The sequence below is a fragment of the Piliocolobus tephrosceles genome, chromosome 4, assembly GCF_002776525.5.
Source record: "Piliocolobus tephrosceles isolate RC106 chromosome 4, ASM277652v3, whole genome shotgun sequence".
Lineage (NCBI taxonomy): Eukaryota > Metazoa > Chordata > Mammalia > Primates > Cercopithecidae > Piliocolobus > Piliocolobus tephrosceles.
This window is the reverse complement of record NC_045437.1, coordinates 76373968-76396324: the sequence shown is the minus strand read 5'-3', so window position 1 is coordinate 76396324 and position 22357 is coordinate 76373968. Positions and strand designations below refer to the sequence as shown.

The following is a 22357-nucleotide window of genomic DNA, read 5'->3' as shown; positions in this document are numbered from 1 at the left end:
TCACACCACTGCCTGCACTCCAGCCTGGGCAACAGAGCAAGACTCTGTCTCAAAAAAAAAAAGAAAGAAAAGAAAAAGAAAAAAGAACCTTTTAAATGATTACCTCGAAGTTCAGAAGAAATCCTTATTGACATTTTTAACAATTGCCATAATTCTTTTATACAGCATCTAGTTTATTACCATGACTACATTCTTGGCTGTAATCCCCACAGTCACATTTCTGAAAATATCTCATATGAAATGACAAATGTACTATATGGTGAAGTTCTGAAACCTCTTTCCAAGCATCAGCATCATGTGACCCAGCAGACTAGTTTCCTTCAATATTAAATTAACATACAAACCTACACATCTACTATCTTGTTTCTGTTCAACAAAGCAGGTGATTTTCAAGGTATTTGTATACAGATGCTCTAATCCTACACTATACATAGGAGAAATAAATCTTTCTTCTGTGAATCCTTTCCCCCCTCCACAAACATCCCCCAGTCCCTAATTTATATAACATAATAAACAATGTCAATACAGTCTAACAATTAAGAATGTAGTTTTGGAGTCCAGCTTGAAAGTGAATCCCAACTCACCCACAATCTAGCTGTAGATTGTCATGGACAAGTTTCATGTACACAAATTCCCTAAGCTTGACAGAGGTTATTGTGAGGATTAACTGAAATCCATGGGAATCACTCAGCTTACTACAGCACACTAGATAAATTCTCACTAAACATTAGCTATTGTTATTGCAATATCTTAAAAAGAACTCTAGAATAACCATTAAACCTTTACAGTCCATTTATGTACTACGTCTCATCCAGTCTTTAATCTTTCCTCATCTTTATATAAATGAAAGCTCCGTGGCTGAGCACAGTGGCTCACACCTGTAATCCCAGCACTATGGGAGGCTGAGGCGGGCAGATCACTAGGTCAGGAGTTCGAGAGCAGCCTGGCCTATATGGTGAAACTCCATCTCTACCAAAAATACAAAAATTAGCCAGGCGTGGTGACGGGTGCCTGTAGTCCCAGCTACTCAGGAGGCTGAGGCAGGAGAATCGCTTGAACCCGGGAGACGGAGGTTGCAGTGAGCCAACATCACACCACTGCACTATAGTCTGGACAACAGAGTGAGACTCCATCTCAAAAAATAAATAAATAAATAAATAAAAGCTCTTACCTTTTTATACTTGTAAGTATCATAGCTAAGTGTGAATTCTGTGTCAAAACTATCTGAAATACTACTTTTCTTTTTTTTTTTTGAGACAGTTTCACTCTTGTTGCCTAGGCTGGAGCATAATGGCGCAATCTCGGCTCAGTGCAACCTCCACCTCCCAGGTTCAAGTGATTCTCCTGCCTCAGCCTCCCGAGTAGCTGGGATTACAGGCATGTGCCACCATACCTGGCTAATTTTGTATTTTTTAGTAGAGACGGGGTTTCTCCATGTTGGTCAGGCTGGTCTCGAACTCCCAACCTCAGGGAATCCACCCGCCTTGGCCTCCCAAAGTGCTGGGAATACAGGCGTGAGCCACTGCGCCCAGCCTGAAATACTACTCTTATTAGCTATGTGATCTTGGAGCACGTTACTTCCCCTCTCTCTATGCTTCACTGGTAAAATGGGCATAATATATCACACAGATAACAATTATGTAAACGGAATGAAATGATAAATATAAACAATAATATAATAAATATGTTTAGAACCATTTTCCCACCTAGTAATAGCAATTTATTATTATTATTACTATTATTATTCCCCTATGCAAACTTCTTCAAAGTGGTCTACAGTGGTAACTGTACCTGCCTCTAATACTGTACAATTTCTAAATCTTCTCTCTTCCTCCCTCAAGCTTTTCCAGATTGATCAGAAGAGCTGCAAATAGCTCCTAACTCCACTCTATCTGAACTTAGAACTCACATAAGAACTTTTAGTTCTGTCCAGCCTGATTATACATTCTTTGTTTCATGTTTACATATCATCTTCAAAAAAGAAAAAACAAAACGACACATTCCTTGATTTTTATATCATACTAACACAACTATTTATGAAGATGCCAAGTATTAAACAGATCTTTATTAGTCTGTCTTAGCAGTGTTTTTTACTATACATTTTAAGTTTACAGAAAATGGATGTTCCAAACTACACAGAACCTGCACAGGACCAACACATAGGGCCTATCACTATTGAAATCAACTAAAACTGGGCTTACTGGACTATAAATGTATTTATTAGCTAAGAATATAAAATCTATTAAGCTTCTAATAATTCACTGTCATGGAAGAATTTTATAAACTATACATTTCTGGACAACTTGACAGCACTAGAAATGACAAATATAGCTTCTGACCAAATCTGTAGCATTCACTTATATATATTCATATTCACATATATATATACACACACACATATATGTAAATGAACAAACACAATTTAAAGTTTTACTTACTCAAATTCTGTAGCATAATATTTAAGAAAGCCCAGTAAGAGGTCCCCAAGGTTTGATTCATTCTTTGAGAGGTAAGGAGGAACATTACATGGAGCTTGATGTACAAGGTGCAGCTGTATAGCAGGACTAAAAGATTCCTGTCAAAAAGAAGGGGAAAAAATGTAAAGCCATTTAAAACAGACACTAAGAAACTTTATAAATCCTGAACTAGGCTCCTCTTTGAAAAAGAGAGAAGAAATTTTCTCTACGTTGGCAATTTGGAACCCTGAAATTTTTCTTCCACTAAAGACTTCACCAGTATTTGCAGTAGGCCAGAATGTACCTGAAAAACTAACAATCTAATCCTTGGCTTGAGTACAGCACTCAGTTAACCAAACAGATTGCTATTTAGCAAAAGGTTTTCTAACTCATAAATAAAGCCTTATTATGCATACCAAGATTCTACCCAATACCATATAGATTTCTTCATAAAGGTTATCTCATTCTTAATAATTCCTACAAGGAGCAGTATATGTATAAAGGCTATATCAAGCACAAAGTAAGAGTTTTTTCTGTCACTTCAAACTTCTCTCAACGGCCATAAGAGTACCCTTAATATAGAAATACTACTTATACTAATGTTAAGATTTTATAAATTTTGCTTTGTTTCTGTATCTTAGATGGAAGAGGAGATGTTCAACCTGAATTAAGCTTGAAAAGACAAAGAAGGCAGGGAAAATAAGATAGGAAGCATACCAACAAGCAATATTCAGCAAGCTTTTACCATAATATTTATAAAAGAGGATATCATTTGCCTGAAATCCAGGAACAAAGACACCTTTTAGAAAGAATTCTAATGGGTACTTATCCTGTTTTCCTATGTTATGCCATTCATTTTCATATTCATCTTTCCTCTATTAACAGCAAGTTCTGGCTCTCAAATATACTAAATGTACTATATAAATTATCAAGTCATTTATATACATCAATTAGAAAATAATACAACATAATTTGCACAGTGCCATCAGGGATGGTTTTCTGTATTTCTTTCTCCACTGCTGTCAGAACAGAAATGAATTTTTTTTTTTTTTTAAAAAAAAAAAAAAAAAAAAGCAATTAGTTAAGACAGCAGAATGACAACTAGTTAAGATTCCAAACTACCTATTTAACCCTAGGCTTATAGATACTGATGTAATTAAAGACATCTAGATAATGCCAAGTTAAAAAATGGAGAATCTCCGGACAGGTGCAGTGGCTCACGCCTGTAATCCCAGCACTTTGGGAGGCCGAGGCGGGCAGATCACGAGGTCAGGAGGTCGAGACCATCCTGGCTAACACAGTGAAACCCCATGTCTACTAAAAATACAAAAAATTAGCCAGGCATGGTGGCGGGTTCCTGTAGTCCCAGCTACTTGGGAGGCTGAGGCAGGAGAATGGCATCAACCTGGGAGGCAGAGCTTGCAGTGAGCTGAGATCGCGCCACTGCACCCCAGCCTAGGCGACAGCGAGACAAAAAAAAAAAAAAAAAAAGGAGAATCTCTGAACAATGGTAGTAGAGAAATAGCAGTGCATCATTTAATGCTAGTGCCCCCAAAATATGAATAAACAAAGGAGCAGGAAAATAAAAATACCTCCTCCCTTGTTCCATTACCTATAATTCTATCAATAATTGTTAACTACCAAGAAGTGATTACCTTTCTCTCGGAATAAAAATTCTATTCCAACCAAATTCATAAAGTTGATACTCCTCAACATGGGACTTTCCCCTTACATTCTAACAGCTGTAGTATTAATTACATTTTAAAATTCAAGTAGAAATTTTAAAAAGAGGAGAGTGTAGGAAAGAAACCTCAATTAGTAAAGACTAAAGGCAGAAGGAGGCACAGATGCAGTGCCTCTATTCCCCTTTAACTCTTACTTGTTAGGTATAAAATTGAACTTAGGGCAACAATATTTAAAATTATAAAATTTAAATGCTATTTTCTGGCAAATCAAACAAAAGGTATAATGTAGATCAAATAAGTACGTCACTGTTTAATAGCTCCTGCTCTGAAAGCTTCTTACTAATTTTGATTCCTAGCACCAAACACAATTAGCATTCAATTTGTGAACTGAATATGCTAAAACAGAAATCACTTTCTTATCTGAAGTTTAAAAAATGATTGTACCTCCTGTAACATTTTTATTTTGTTCAATAATTTAAAGAAAAAGGTCAGCAATTATGACATTAAGAAATGAAGAGTCATGAGATCCACTCCATTAAAATGCTGAATGACCTCAGACCAACAATTTGGCCAGTCTTCTCTTAGCTCCACTGTTTCATGGTCATATACAAAAAGAATCAGGTCATGCTTATTGAGGGAGAACTGAAGCAGAAATCCAAACCAAAACTAAAAAAGATAGGGACACCTAAAAGCAGCTACCAGTAAATAGTAATTCTATCTATCCTTAAGAAATCCCCTAAGCCAGGCATGGTGGCTCAAGCCTGTAATCCCAGCACTTTGGGAGGCTAAGGCAGAAGGATCAATCTTCGGACAATTAAGCACTTTCTGAAATAAGTTAGACTAGCTAATCTTCTATATGGAAACTGTTCTTTAAAATCTTAAGTGAAAGATGATCACTTTCAATCTCCAGGCAAACAAAGAAACTTAGGTGATTATCAAATAAAATAAGTATAATTTCACAGCAATATGAATTACGAAATCCTTGAGCCCAGGAGTTTGAGACCAGCTTAGGCAACTTACTGACATCCCATCTCTAAAAAAAATAGAAAGATTAGCTGGGCATGGTGATGCATTGCTGTCGTCCCAGGTACTCAGGAGGCTGAGGCACAAGAAATGACTGAGCCTAGAGGGCTCATCATTGCACCACTGCACTCCAGCTTGGGCAAGACCTTATCTCAAAAAAAGAAAAAGAAAACCCCAGTTTTTAGCGAACATTCACATTACAGAAAGATTCTTTGCTTTAAAATTTCAACAAAGAATTTTTTTAAGGCCAGACGCAGTGGCTCATGCCTGTAATCCCAGCACTTTGGGAGGCCGAGGTGAGCGGATCCCTTGAGGTCAGGAGTTGGAGACCAGCCTGGCCGACATGGTGAAACCCGGTCTCTACTAAAAATACAAAAACTAGCTGGACATGGTGGTGGATGCCTGTAATCCCAGCTACTCAGGAGGCTGAGGCAAGACAATCGCTTGAACCCGGGAGGTGGAGGTGGCAGTAAGCCAAATCCACGCCACTGTACTCCAGCCCATCCTGGGTAACACAGCAAGACTCCATCTCAAAAAAAAAAAAAAAAAGAATTTCTTTAAAAGAGAGCTTCCCCACTGTAGTTATGTATTTAAGAAAAATACACGCCATTTCAGATAGGACAAAGGGGTTCAGAACTTAAACTAATATTTTAGAAAGTACATAAAGAGCAACCAAAAAGTCAAAGAGAAAGAAAGCAGCCTTAAAATTACAAAGTCAGTCCACAGAATAGCAATTAAACTGATAAACATCTATCTCTTTAATAAATACATTTTTGGGTTACAAATTTTTACCGTTGCTTGTGTGCCTATAAAGAGGGAAGATTTATTATATTTTTTAGGTTATTCTGGGCTTCTGATAATCAAATGTATAACGTATTAACTCCTGAAAACATTTCCAAATGATTTTTAAATGCTGATCCTTTAGAAGACACGTAATCTTTCATTTCTCTTCAAGTTAAAAAAATTAAATAGAAAACCCCTTGAAAAACATCTGAGAACTCTCACCGCTTCTGCTCATCGAATTGTCTTTAATAATGGCAAAAATACCTTTTGCCAGATTCCATCATTTTTTCTGCGACTGTCCCACGATATCTTATGTTACCTTCAAAGTCTGAAATTTGGACAATTAAGTGCTTTCCAGAATAAGTTAGACTGGCTAACCTTCTATCTGAAAACTGTTCTTTAAATGATGAAAAGCTTAAGTCAAAGATGATCACTTTCCATCTCCAGGTAAATAGAAATTTAAGTTATTAAAAGAGATTAAGCATAATTTCCTAACAATATGAATTATGAGACCCTAGAAGTATGTTAAGGAAGGTTACAAGGAAAAGAAAAACTGATAGGGAATAGTTCTGCCTGAAAAGAAGAACTAAGTGATATCTTCAAGTTTCTGCAAAGCTATCTGAATTGCACGCAGGTAAGTCATCATTAATCTGGTGATGTATGTTAAAGATTGATCATAAAATTTCCTTTAATTATATCTGACTTCAGATTTAAAAGATGTGAAATCAACGTAAGTAACATAAAGTAGAGGTACTATAATGAAGAGATTAAAAGCATTAACTTTGAAGTCAGACTGAAGTGTGAAGCATTACCCTTCTTCTAGCTTCAAGCATTTAAACAAGTTACCTAGCTTTCCTCAGCTTCGTCATTTATAATACAAGAAAAGGAAAAATACTCAGATGGTTGTTGTAAGGATTTATTAACTGTTTAGTATATGCCACATGTCATTATTATTGCAAATTTATACAATGCAGTGTGGTTACCTTCTGAAATTTTTCACGTATTATTTCCAAATTAACTTTCCTATGTTTTCAAAATTCAAGTAGTGCCAACTTTAAAACAATGTTTTGTAACCATTAAAAAAAAAAAATCCACACCAAAATTTTCTAATCTTTTTTTTTTTTTTTTGAGACAGAGTCTCGCTCTGTCGCCCAGGCTGGAGTGCAGTGACGTGATCTCAGCTTACTGCAGTCTCTGCCTTCCAGGTTCAAGCGATTCTTCTGCCTTAGCCTCTTGAGTAGCTGGGACTATAGGGGCGTGCCACCACACCCGGCTAATATTTGTATTTTTAGTAGAGATAGGGTTTGACCATGTTGGCCAGGATGGTCTCGATCTCATGACCTCATGATCCACCCGCCTCAGCCTCCCAAAGTGCTGGGATTACAGGTGTGAGCCACCGTGGCTGGCTAAATCTTTTCAAAGGTATTCATTTATAGCCTGTTTCATGTAATTCATCAATCCCTTCATCATATTAGGTCAATTTTTAAAAAGAAAAAAGTCATTATACATATGTGTATACAACTGTCCCTTGGTATTCCCAGGCAACTGGTTCCAGGGCTCCAGGGGATGCTCAAGTCCCTTATATGAAATGGTTAAGTATTTGCATATAACCTATGTACATCCTCTCATATACTTTAAATCATCTCTAGATTACTTACAATACCTAATACAACTTAAACTCCATCTAAATAGTTGTTACACTATTTTTTTATTTGTATTATTTTTTATTGTTGTATTTTTATTTTTCCTGAATATTTCTGATGTGTGGTCAGTTGAATCCATGGACGCATAACCCACATATAGAGGGTCAACCGTATATATACAGGCACACCTCGTTTTGTTGCGCTTTGCTTTACTGTCCTTTGAAGATACTGCGATTTTTACAAATTGAAGGTTTATGGCAACACTGCAGCTTGCAAGTCTATCAGCAGAGCCATTTTTCCAGCAGCATGTGCTCACTTCAGGTCTCTGTGTTACACTCTGGTAATTCTCATATTTCAAACTTTTTCATTATTACTATATGTTATGGTGATCTGTGATCAGTAATATTTAATGTTACTACTGTAATTGTTTTGGAGTGCCACAAATGGTATCTGCTAAGACTGCAAACTTAATCAACAAATGTTATGTGTATTCTGATTGCTCCACTGACTGGCAGGCAATTCCCCTGTCCCTCTCCCCCTACTTGGGCCTCCCTATTCTTCGAGACACAACAATACTGAAATTAGGCCAAATAACAACCCTACAATGGCCATCCAAGTGAAAGGAAAAGTCACACATCTCTCACTTTAAATGAAAAGCAAGAAATGACTAAGCTCAATGAGGAAGTCATGTTGAAAGCCAATACAAGCCAAAAGGTAGGGCTCTTGCACCAATGACAGCCACGCTGTGAATGCAAAGGAAAAGTTCTTGAAGGAAATTTGAAGTACTACTCCAGTGAACGCATCAACGATAAAAAAGCAAAACAGCCTTATTGCTGATATGGAAAGTTTCATTGGTCTGGATAGATCAAACAACCAAAATATTTCTTTAAGCCAAAACCTAACCAGAGCAGGACTCTAACTCTCTTCAATTCTGTGAAGGATGAGAGAGGTGAGGAAGCTGCAGAAGAAAAGTTGGAAGGCAGCAGAGGCTGGTTATGAGGTTTAAGGAAAGATGCTATTTACATAACATAAAATTACAAAGCGAAGCAGCAAATGCTTAGCTAGAGCAAGTTATTCAGAAGTTATCTCGCTAAATTAACATGGCTACACTGAACAACAGATGAATGCAGCTACATTAAATAGCAGATTTTTCAGTGTAAATGGCAGCCTTCTATTCAAAGATGCTATCTAGAACCTTCACAGCTACAGAGGAGACACCAATGCCTGGCTTCAAAGTTTCAAAGGACAAGCTGACTCTTGTTAGGGGCTAACGCAGCTGGTGACTTTAAGTTGAAGCCAATGCTTATATACCATTCCAAAATCCCAGGGCCCTTAAGAATGATGCTACATTTACTCTGCCAGTGCTCTATAAATGGAACAACAAAGCCTTGATGACAACACATCTCTTTACAACATGGTACACTGAACATTTTAAGCCCACTGTCGAGACCTACTACTACTGCTCATTGACAGTGCACCTAATCATCAAAGAGCTCTGATGGGGATGTACAAAGAGATTAATGTTTTCATGCCTGCTAACACAACATCCATTCTACAGCCCAAGGATCATGGAGTAATTTTCATTTTCAAGTTTTATTATGTAAGACATACATTTCACAAGGCTATAACTACCACAGATAGTGATTCCACTGATAGATCTGGACAAAGTACATTGAAACCCTTCTGGAAAAGAAGTCATCATTCTAGATACTGTTCAAAACAGTCGTGATTCACAGGAGGTCAAAATGTCAACATTAACAGAAGTTTAAAAGAAGTTAATGCCAACCCTTTTGGATGACTTTGAGAGGTTCAAGACTTCAGTGGAGGAAGTAATTGCAGATGTGGTGAAAACAGCAAGAGAATTAGAATTAGCAGTGGAACCTGAAGATATGACTGAACTGCTGTAATTTCATGATAAAACTTTAACAGATGAAGTTCTGCTTCTTATGGATGAGCAAAGAAAAGCAGTTTCTTGAGTTAGAGTCTACTCCTGGTGAAGATGCTGTGAATCTTGTTGAAATGACAACAAAATACCAGTACTGCTTGGATCAACCATGTAACTTTTCTAAGACTTAGTTTTTTCATTCGTGAAAGAGCGACAATATTTGTAAGTGTATAAACAAAGGATTTAGAACATTACATAAACTTAGCTGGTAAAGTAGTGGCAGGGTTTGAGAGCACTGACTTCAATTTTAAAGGACGTTCTACTATACGTAAAATGCTAGCAAAGATCATCATACACCATAGAGAAATCTTTCGTGAAGAAGAGTCAATCAGTGTGGCAAACTTTACTGTTGTCTTATTTTCAGAAACTGCCACAGCCACGCCAACCTTCAGCAACCACCACCCTGGTCAGGAGCCATCAATATCAAAGCAAGATTCTCCACAACTTGTGCTGAAGGCTCAGCTGATCGTTAGCATTTTGTAGCAATAAAGTATTTTTAAACAAAGACATGTACATTTTTTAGATATAATGCTATTGCACACTTCAAAGACTACATGATAGTGTAAACATAACTTCTGTATACACTGGGAAACCAAAAAATTCATGTGACTCACTTTATTGTGGTGGCCTAGAACCAAACCTGCAACACCCCAAAGGTATGTCTGCACAGGTTGCAAATCTGCACAGCATGTTATTACTGAATACTGTAGGCAACTGTAATAAGTATGTGTGTATCTAAACATATCTAAAAATAGAAAAGGTACACTAAAAACATGGTATAGAAGATAAAAAACAGTATACCCTTACCATGAGTGGGGCTTACAGAAGTAGAAGTTGCTGGGTGAGTCAGTGAGAGAGTAATGAGTGAATGTGAAGGCCTAGAACATTACTATATACAACTGTAGACTTTATAAATATTGTATACTTAGGCTACCCTAAGTTTATTTTAAAATTTTTCTTTTTTCAGTAATAAATTAACCTTAGTTTACTGTAACTTTATTTTAAAAACTTTTAAACTTTTAGGCTGTTTTGTAACAACATAGCTTAAAACATACTGCGCAACAATACAAAAATATTTTCTTTCTTTACATCCTTATTCTATAAGATTTTTTCTAATTTTTTTTTCCTTACTTTTAAACCTTTTTGTTAAAAAACAAAGGCACAAACATATACATCGGCCTAGGCCTACACAGTATTGGGATCATCACTATCACTGTCTTCCACCTCCACATCTTGTCCCACTGGAAGATCTTTGGAGACAGTGTCATGCATGGAGCTGTCATTTCATACAATAATGTCTTCTTCTGGAATATCTCCTGAAGGACCTACCTGAGGCCATTTTATAGTTAGCTTGCTTTTTAAGTATGAAGTGTACACTCACAAATAATGATAAAAAGTATAGTACAGCAAAAACCAAGTGACAGGAATTTTTCAGCTCTATCATCATCTTATGAGACCACCATCATGTATGTGGTCTGTCATTAACCAAAACATCATTATGCAGCACATTACTGTATATGTATAATTTAAGGTGTTTTTAACATTTAACTACACAGAAAAGCTCTAGAATTCTTTATTTCATAACTATTAAAAAGAAGAGGGTTATTTTCTTGCGACTCCTAGAGTACAAAGATACTTTTAGGGAAGGAAACAAATAGCTAAAAAATACAAGTTGTATTGATAAATCTACCTAGCATAAATTTAAGTTAACCCTCATAGTAATATGCTTGCATTAAAATAAAGATTCTTTCATAAGCTTAATCTGTTTATATATTTAACTTTCTCAGCTTCATTTCTTCAACTGAATAGTAAATACTCTGCCCTCTATCAGTTCTGTTAAGTCAATAAGAATTTAGTAATAATCAGTAATTCTATACTATAATACAGTCTTCACAATGTTTACAGCCTTTTATCCTTTTCATATCACAACTGAACTAAAATATACCAATTTTTAAAATATTTAAAATGTTATAAATTTTGAAAAGAAAATATGAAAATGACTAAAAAGCACAGTATACTGAACAAACTTATTCCATTCCAAAATTGTTTTATTTTTAAAATAAACCCTATTTTGTATTAGAGAAGCTCCAAATTTAAAAGAACCCTGTGGTTTCCTTTGTAAAGTAACAAAGTTTTTTTCTGTTGTTGTTACTTAAAATGGTAAGTCATTCTTAAACTTATTTATACAAGCTGAAATTCTGCCGTAACTGTTGTCCTTAAAGGTATATCTGTATAGGAACAATCAGATGTATACAAATAAAACGTAATAAGCAACAGAAATTAGGTAAAATGTTAGTGAATACTACCACAATTTTTGCCTTCCCCCAAGAAACAGTATAATGGAAAAACTGTTAGTATCACTTGGATCAATCATGTAACATTTCTAAAACAGTTTCTTCGTTAGTGAGAAAGGGATAATACCTTGCAAGTGTATTTGTTCAGGATAAAAAATTGTGTATACAATGTACAGTATGCTGACATATAATGGATACTAAATAAACAATGGTTATGGTTATTATATATATATGTATTTTTTGAGACAGCATCTCACTCTGTCGCTGAGGATGGAGTACAGTGGCACAATCTCCGCTCACTGCAATCTCCACCTCCCAGGTTCAAGCAATTCTCTTCCTCACCCTCCCAAGTAGCTGGGATTACAGGCACCTGCCACCATGCCTTGCTAATTTTTGTATTTTTAGTAGCGATGTGGTTTCACCATCTTGGCCAGGCTGGTCTTGAACTCCTGACCTCGTGATCCACCCACCTCGGCCTCCCAAAGTGCTGGGATTACAGACATGAGCCACCGTGCCCGGCTGGTTATTATTAATAGCAAACAAGCTGATTTGTTTGTTCCATCAGATGGACCATTAAAAATGTGTTCTGCTAACCAGCTTACAGGTTTCATATAAAACAAAAAATCTTGTGTGAGAAGAGGTAGTTAAGTCCCTACCCATGTAAACAAAAATCTTATAGTAAAGGCAAATTCAATATTTATGATAGCAATGTAACCATATGTGAATGCAAATCAGGAGATTCCTAATCTGGTAGGTCTTGCTATTAGTATTTTTTAAGGTCTTGGGGCTAAATCTATTTCCCCACTGCAGGTATAGAAATAAGCTTATAAGCAAAACAGATGGAGAGTATAGGGTCAGAGGCAGTGGATATGAACAGAAGTCAGGACTCTGTCATGGAAGAAAGCTAGATAATAAGAAAAACAGAACACAGAAGTGAAAATGGGGCCATTAGTAAGAACCTGAGTATTATAAAAGCGTTACCTCCGACCCCAACCACAGTACACTGATATTTTGCCAGTCTTCTATATTAGTAAAAAGAGCTTCATGTAGCATAGGGTTTTAAGTGAGACTGCTGCAGAAGCATTTTTCAACACACAATATTATTTTAGGGATAAGTTTATTAGATCCTTTGCTAAAGAACATATGCAGCTCTTTCTACACTGACACCTGGGTCTTAAAGCAAGATGAAGTTGGGTCAATAAAATGAAATATGACCTTTCAGTACGAACAAAAGAGTCAATACTTTATGGAGAGAGAAAAACATTCAAAATAAAGGCCAACAGGCTGGGTGTAGTGGCTCATGCCTGTAATCCCAGAACTTTGGGAGGCTAAGGTAGAAGGCTCACTTGAGGCCAGGAATTTGAGACCAAACTGGACATCACAGCAAGACCGTCTCTACAAAAAAAAAAAAAGGAATATATAAAAAGATTTCAAAGAATAAGGTCAAAAAGTTCAAGTTACTTCTACTTCTGTACTTTCATTTTTCATAACGTTTAAGAGAGCATAAAGACTGGTGCTTAGCTATACTGGAAATTCATTATAATAATTCTTCATAATAGCAGAAACTAGTTTTTTGAAAAAAGGAAGATGAGATAGCAAGATTCTAAAAGGCTTTTGTTATATAGTCTCTTCCAGTAGATGACGTTCCACAGAATGTGAGATCTCCACTACAGCAAGGCTGTATTAAAATGAACCTTTATTATCCAGCACCTTGCATGTGTGCATTACAATAATAACTTATGTTCAAAACCAAGAACATTGGTCCTTCTCAATTATCAGATATTAAACTATATTTAATTGATGTTCCATGTCAAGTAAATTTATTACATTTTGTGTAACACAATAAGTATGTTTTCTGAAAATTAATCGTCTAAGCTGATTATATTTCTCTTTGTAATATGACCGTTTAGTAAGTTTAGAAGACAGCTCTTCTTATAAGTATATGAAACCAATATGTAAAAATTATGTGGTTTCAGAAGAGCAGTCAAACATTCTAAACAAGTAGCTTAAATATTATTTCCAAATAAATGCAGGAAAAAGGATGACTATGGAGGAAAACACTAATGATATAAAACAAAGAAACAGAGAATTCTGGAGAAAGAACACGAAAACTGAAAAAGAAACACAAGGATTCTTATAGATGATGAATACATACATAACCTATGTGTCTCTAAAGTCAAATTAAGTACATATTAAATCTTTTCTAGTAGCCACACTTCATTTCTTGAATGTTTCCAATTAATGTCAGTAGGATTCATAGTATTATGCAGACAAGAATAGTGTACTAATATTACCTGTTTTGGTGTATTACTTGGCAAGAGCAAATTAAAGACAAAAAGATTATCCAATTGTCCAACTTCTCTTCCCCTTGCTTTTCAAAGTATAAATATACTGGGCTAAAAAATTTCTGAGTTACTAACTAAAGAAATCCTGTGAAGCTATATTTTAAAATAGTAGGAAGAAAACTGGAATAAGGCCAGATGGGCAACTGAGTATATTTAATCTCCATTAGTGATAATCTTGAGCATCATGCAAAACAAATTCCACCATTAACACAACTGAACAGACTGTCAGTAACAAAATAACAAGTATGAGAGTTTTCTGAAACAGTATATGAAACATTTTAAATGTTCTCTTGGTATATACAGAAAATGTTATGTACTTAACCTTACTACTTTAATAGTCACATTAATACTACTTATAATAGTTCTACATACACTTGACATAAAATGTATTATAATAATTTATAAGAAACACTTACTGGGTAAATTTTTTGGAGGGATGGAAGGATGGGTTCAGGTAGGGCTATAAAAAGAAAAAGTTTAAAGCTTCCGTGATTCACGTGATTCATTTTACAATGCAATAATTTGTCAGCTACATCCCAGGTATGAGACTATAAGGGTTTATGCTAAAATTCAACAGTTTTCAAGTATTTCATGAAATTCTTATCCCTAAGTTTGTATTTAAAATATATTTAAGTTGACAAACTAAGGTTTTATTAATAAACTATATATATCCCTATGTAAACCAATGTTCCTCACATGGTTTTAGAATAGGCTATCAATAAAGGGACACATGTAGTTTGTCCAACATCAGACATACACACACAATAAGCAAGACGAGGATTGCTCTACAGATACTGAATAGACATTATTAAGATGGATGTAGTAATCAAAAACCATAATTTTAAAAATACAGTTCAGTGACACTAGGAGAGAAAAATAGTTCTTTCATAATTGTCCCTTTATTATTTAATTTCCACTGACAATACCAAAATTGAAATCGTTCAGGAAACTGATATACTGCAAATAACAACAACAAAAAAAATCAGATAAAACTGAAAGAAAATCTTTAACCTCATTAGTACATTTTTAAAGAATGTTCAGCAAAAGTTAGAAAACTAAGGGCAACAATCTGCTATAAATAAAATTTCATACAAAGAAATCATTATCCTGTTATCACCATATTTTTGTCATCCGTCACCATTCAATAGTTCTAAGCAAATCCAATCTCATTAAATGCACTAACAGTAACTTTACATTGTTTTAATATGAAAAGAACAATATAAAAAGGCAAAGTGCCTAATATCCACAATATAAGAAATAACTGTAAAATATAATGTCATGAGTATGGTAAAATACAAGTACTACATTTTCAAATTTAAGAATTAGGAAGTATTTAAGAATTAGGAATACACTATGTATAATAACTACATAAACTCAACAACAAAGCATATTAATTCACTTTTAATGTGTGATTTAGCAGAAACTTTAAAAAATGACTTCTGAAATATATAAATGTACATGTAATGAACCATTATGACCAACTTACATGCTCTCCAACTATAATTAAAAGGGTATGAGTTTTTACCACATAGTACAAAGTAGGATGCTTTATTTAAATTTCCCTTATGTATCACATTTCACCTCATGTTGAAAATTGGCATAAAATTAAATTCCATGATATGTCTTCATGTTCTCAGTACATGACTGAGAATATTAGTAGAAAAAACTCAATCATTACTTACCAGAATCACTCTTAGGAAGTAAGAATATACATATTCCTTTCCCCTAAGAGGCATTCAAATACTCAACATGTTAGAAGACCTGTCAAGTAAACTCAAACCCCACTCACTTTAATTCTAAATGTCTCTATATTTGTATAACACTTTTTAATGGCTTTCTAGCAATTTTGGTTACAATACAGAAGTCAAATTGGAAAATCTTACAAGAAATTAGTTTACTTAAAAACTTGAATACCTTTCCCATTGAATAGTATACTAAAAGTATAATAAAACAAAGGATGAAGAAAAGATTATAGAGAATTAGAATAAAAAAACCTTTATCTCATTCTGGTAACATAACTAGAATACTAGGAGAGAAAAACAGATACTAGCCACTGGTTGAGGATCTTTCAATGGACAAAAGAGCTTTTAGAGCTCAGCAATTTGGAAGTTTCTGGAGGCAAGGTTATCATTAAGTAAATTCTTTATGTTACAACCTTAAAAGATTTATAAACACTAGTCATCAGAGAAGCAATTAGTGTACTGCAGAAGTTATTTATTAACAATATCCTGATATTAGTCTCAATGAGTTTAGTAGTTTTAAAAATGTTTATCTTACTCCAAAGCAACGTAAATTCTGGAAAAATCTGACTATAACATCTATTTTAACTTCAGAATTTTGGATTACAGGTTCAGTCTTTTAAATTTCTCTCTCAAAGGCAAACTAAAAACAAAACAAAAGCTCAATATTAGAATACATGATTAATAGGCAATGCCCTGAATACAGCTAATGTACAAGATTCTACTTTACCCGAAGTTTGCATAATAGCTTGCTGGTAGGGACCCCACAAATTTATACCCATAAATTTCCATATAGATGTACCAAAAATTTAAATTTTAAATAGCAGATCTTTGATGACACTAAGAATCATTAATTTTGAAAATACAAGGAAACTTTACTTATTCATTAATTTTTTTTGAGACAGGGTCTCGCTCTGTCACCCAGGCTGGAATGCAGGGGTATGATTTTGACTCACGGCAGCCTCTACCTCCCGAATTCAAGCGATTTTCATGCCTCAGCCACCCCACTAGCTGGGATTACAAGTTAGTGCACCACCACATCCAGCTAATTTTTCAGTAGAGACACAGTTTCACCACATTGGCCAGGCTCTGCAAGGACAATTTTAAAATGCCTACCAGAAAGCTCTGTGCCTAGGAATATGGCAAACATTCCATGAATATTCTTTAATGTTATTATTTCTAGCCAACTGATGATCTTACCTTTTTCATTACTTTTTTTTTTTTTTGAGACAGAGTTTCGCTCCCGTTGCCCAGAATAGAGTATATTGGTGTGATCTAGGCTCACCGCAACCTCCGCCTCCCAGATTCAAGTGATTCTACTGCCTTGGCCTCCCAAGTAGCTGGGATTACAGCCGTGCGCCACCACGCCCAGCTAATTTTGTATTTTCAGTAGAGACAGGGTTTCACCATGTTAGTCAGGCTGGTCTCAAATTCCTGACCTCAACTGATCCACCCGCCTCAGCCTTCCAAAGTGTTGGGATTACAGGTGTGAGTCACCATGCCTGGCCTCCTTTTTCATTAACTCTTAAGTTATAATTAAAATCTCTTCTCAATTCCCCCTCATGCTTTGATCAGTCATCTTTCAAGTATCTGTAAGTCAATTACTGACGATTGGAATTTATTCTAGGAAATGCGTTAATCTTTTTAACCTTTCTACATACACAGGACCTATTTCCTTTCTCTGTTTATGGCAGAAAAGATATTAAAGGATTTAAGAAGTTAAACAAAACGTGAAGGTCATTTAATCCAACTGTTTGTGTTACAGGTGAGATTAAGGCCAGTGAGGTACAATAACTTGACCAAAGTCACAAAAACTAGTTTTTTGTGGCAGAGCTGGAACTGCTCAATACACCTTGCGGACTCTTGTTTGCCCTTTTCCCTCACAGTAATGTGATACTGCCAAGAAAAGCAACTATCTATTTTAATCACTCTCATTTCTTCTAGGGAAGAGTAGCTTAAATTTGCCAGTGTAGAGTTACACATTAGCTCTGGGTAGCTGATGTTCTTCAAGAAAGATCTAGGAATGGCTGAATGCAGTGCTATTAATTACAAACCACTTCAGTAAATGGGACCACTCTGTCAAAAATAAAATGTTGGGCAAAGTCTAAACTAAATTTTAGTATGATTTTAATAGGCTGGCAAAACAGCAATGTTTAATTTTTTTGTTTTGTTAAGAAAGAGTCACCCTGCTGACCAAACTGAAATGCAGTGGCATAATCATAGCTCACTGCAACTTCAAACTCCTGGGCTCAAACAATCCTCCCACCTTAGCCTCCTGAGTAGCTAGGACTAACGATATGTGCCACCATGCCCAACTAATTTTTTTTATTTTTTATTTCTGTAGATGGGTCAGTCTCACTATGTTGCTCAGGCTGGTCTCAAACTCCTGGCCTCAAGCAATCCTCCCGCCTCAGCCTCCCAAAGCACTTGGGATTACAGGCATGAGCCACTGCGCCTGGTCCCAGTTTAAAATTTTTATTTTGCTTTCAATTACCACATTGGGGCATCTGTGATTAACGTATATTTATCTAAAGAAGTCAATCAAATTTAAAATTTCTAAGGTAACCAGTAAGAAATGAGGAATAGGACACATATTATGGATGATCATGTATGCTAAATGCTTTAGTCAAATCTCATTTTTAAATCACAACTAAAATATAAATAGCGAATGGTGGTGAGTGCTACATATCTTTTATATTTTATATATATAAGAAATTCTATTCCATTTTTAATGAAAGTAAACTGCAATCCACAAGAGAACAGAGTTCATTGAAAAAAAATGTTTAGAGTTCACCTGAACATATAAAGTAATATATATATATAGACATGTATTTTGTAAAACTGGACAAAAATGATTAACGACACATAAAGTAGTATCCAAAATAGCCAATGTCGTATGTTTCAAATTCTTTTAGAGGGGCAAATGAATCATCAAACCAGTACATATTCAAGACTGGTCAGCAATAAAAATACATGTATTAAGATTAGCCTGAAATATTTAACATTAAAGAAGATTATCAAACCTCTCTGATGACTGATTCATAAAAATGTTGGCCCATTTAAACTATTTTGTCTCTCTCGGTAAGTCAAAAAAATCATCTGAGACCAGCATCCAAAGGAAGATATACTCTCATATATTATAAAACATCTGCAAGTACGGTGAAGTACAGAGAACTTCGCTAAACTGTCCATAAATAACCCCTGATATAATTTTGGCACCTACCTTTTCAGTATTTGCACATATACAAATATATACACAGTTATCATTTTTAAATAAAATTGGTATTATGATATATGAGACAATATATCATGTTTTCTTGTATCATTAAATATATTAAAAACATGATCGTTAGTGGCTATGCAGATCTCATATTAGGGTATATCGTAATTAATTTAACCATTCCCCTATTCTAGAAAATTTAAGAGTACTTCTAATCTTTTATTATTTACATAACACCATAAAAAAATAGCCTTACATGTACATCCATATATGCACCATTCATTATTACATTAGGATAAATTTCTAGAAATGAAATAACTGAGTCAAAGGACATAAATATAAATATACAACACTGCTTTCTAAAGGGGTTGTACCAAATCAACACTCTCAGCATGACTGTGTATTCCATTTTGTCATTTTTAAAAACTGCCAATTTAAGAATATTAACCCCTACATCTGTAATATGTGTTCGAGTGAAATTTTGTAAGTAATAGGACAGAGTATAAGATTATATTCTGTCAAGAATGTAGAATGCCAAATTCACCCTAGGAGCATACCATAAAACTCTGATTACCAAGAAGGGACAAGGTTGACACACTATGAAATTAAGAACAATAACATAAACACTTTGGTCAAATAATGGCACCCTATCTCCAGACAAAGATGGGATGAAGATGTGTCTAAAGGTAGAATCAAGATTTTCTTGAGAACTAGCTAGCTCTAAGACTACTCCAATTAAAATAAACATGAAAAAATGTTCCCCAAATTCTTCACCCTAGAGGAAAGGTTTCTAAGCTGTGATAAACTAAAAAAATTAGAACATGTGTGTGTGCCAAAAGTGGGAAGGGTGTAACAATTACACTGTTTTGTGATGGTCTGTCCATTATTCTGAGATCATATCATTGCTTTTTTGGTATTTTATGCACCATTTTTTATGAAGTAATGGTAGTAACTGGTAGCAGTTTTTTGGTTCTGATACTTAACATAGCAAAATAAAAACTCCAGTTTGGTTCTTTTTTTTTTTTGGACATTACTCTTCCTTGAAATCTAAAAGTCTGAGAATCATGTCATGAACAGGTAAAAGAAAATGTAAGAACATTATTAAGAAGACCATGATTTTGTAGAGGAAAAAAGAACACACACCATTTATAGTTACTTATTTGTCCCCAACTTTTGGAATTAAAATACCTGAACTTGACATGTACGTATTTAGGTTTGGCTAAACATTTTGAAACCTTTGCAAAGAAAACAAAAACCAGAAAAAATAAAACAAATGTTAACAATAACAATCTTTGGGTGTGAAAATACATGGGCAATGTATTTTTTTTTTTGGTCCACTTTAGTATATTCTCAGGATTTTCTATGATATATATGTACAACTTATTCAAAATGAATTTTAAAATGTAAAATAACTATTTTAATATCACTACGTTTTAAGTATTATTTTAAACATAATAATTCTGAAACAAAATAGAAAATTCCTGACAACCAACCTTCCCTCTGAACTGCTCTTTTTTTAAGGCATTGGTAGGACAATCTTCGTTTTTGTCCCAACCACTTCTATCTATCCTCCTATTAGTAAAAGTGGCTCATTACACAGAAATTCTCAACTTAGGTATCACCCTCCAATCCCTATCCAAAGCCCAGTCTATCAGGAATTGGGTTAACAAAATTGTAATCCCCAACTCTAACCATTTCTGATCTATATAACAAGGAAAGGGTGTCTTCTCCTTTTCCCAGTTCCCAGTATCCTCAATACAAAGAAACACAGCTGTAAAGGCATCAAATCATCTCAACTTTCCAAGACTAAGCTGCTGTTGACAAAATTGCTAATATTATCTGTTATCTCTCTCAGAATCTAAATACAAAAAGCATCAAACAATACAACAAAAGGATATTTTTCAATAGGCTTTTTTAAATGACTACACTGTAATAATCCATTTGTTACTGAGCATATCACATGTTGACAGTGCTCTATCAGCAGCTCAACTCACAACGGTGGTAAAAATGTCACATTTTATTAGTAATCTGTGAGTTGTTTAATAATTCATGTTTTGGTAGGTAACAGCTACGAAAATGTTACATTTTACAAGCTGAAAATGTAAGCTTTGAGAAGAAGATAATTGTTTTTGTATTGTGTTCACTGCTGTATTCTCAGATCCTAGAATACCTAACATTTACTTGGTAGGTATTCCATACATATTCATGGAATGAAGAAATAAGTATTATATATGTTAAAATATGTTTTCTACTGTTACTGTAATCTTTGGAAACCAAGACTCTAAACTGTGGAAATATCACCAACCCAGAACAGATCAAGCCCCAGACCCCCTGGCAAATGGTCTTCTACTACATTCACACCAAGTCTTTCAGTTGGTCCTCACGTCACCACATATTCGTATTTTCAGTTGGTTAGTCATTAAACATCTCAGTCTCCTGGTCTAATAACTACAAAACAGTAGATGTATCCATCTTTTAACAACTCTTGGTATCCAACTAAGTAGAAAATATAAAGTGGCTTAATGTTTATTTCTTGGATTGTTATATACATAAGATATTTTTGAGAAATATGAAAGTAAGGATTTCAATTAGATCTAGTCAGTCTGTCCCATACTTCTAGGAAATTTTTAATACCATAAAAATTCTCACACTTATCTTATGAATGGTCCAATCTACAAGTGTTCACTTATTACTGTTTGTCACTATGCATGCGACAAAAGTATGGCTTTTACCAGAATGGCCTTATAAACAATGACTAACCAGACAAAACTAAAATTTGGGAGCCAATCTGATACAACAGTCCTATAAAGATAAAATCTAGTTGAGGAAGGCAACTCAGATTAAAAGCTTCTTTAACCAACAGGAAAATCATTTAATTCCCGTCTCAAATTAAAAATTTAAAATATGATAAACAGTGCTTGAACTAACTTTTATAGACCTTTTGAGCATTTGTCTGCCTCAAGATAATGGGTCCACAATACAGGTAAAAGTCCTTTGATAACAAAAGTGACTATAAAAAAACTTTCAAAAAGTAAAAAAACAGTGAAACTTCTTAATATTTTCCAAGGAAAAACACTTTTAAAACATTTGTCCAAAACAACAAAACAGGAAATGTGTTTTATGGACCTTAGAAAGAACTTTTAAAACACTACTATTTGAAAATAGGGTCAACAGAGAAAACACCATAATAAAGCTAGCTGTCTTTTACTTTTAAAAATTGGGTA

The 22357-nt window shown here is 34.7% G+C and overlaps 1 protein-coding gene across 5 annotated transcripts in view; it reads right to left on the bottom strand.

Annotated features, from left to right (window-relative positions):
- TENT2 (terminal nucleotidyltransferase 2) overlaps positions 1-22357 on the bottom strand; it is a 74863-nt gene that overhangs the window by 15597 nt on the left and 36909 nt on the right. For all 5 annotated transcript variants that reach the window (XM_023214937.3, XM_023214935.3, XM_023214934.3 and 2 more), the window contains 2 exons: positions 14591-14634; positions 2439-2575 (listed from right to left, as the gene is read on the bottom strand). In XM_023214937.3, coding sequence (XP_023070705.1) covers positions 2439-2575; positions 14591-14634 — 181 coding nt within the window. The remainder of the gene's footprint in view (positions 1-2438; positions 2576-14590; positions 14635-22357) is intronic.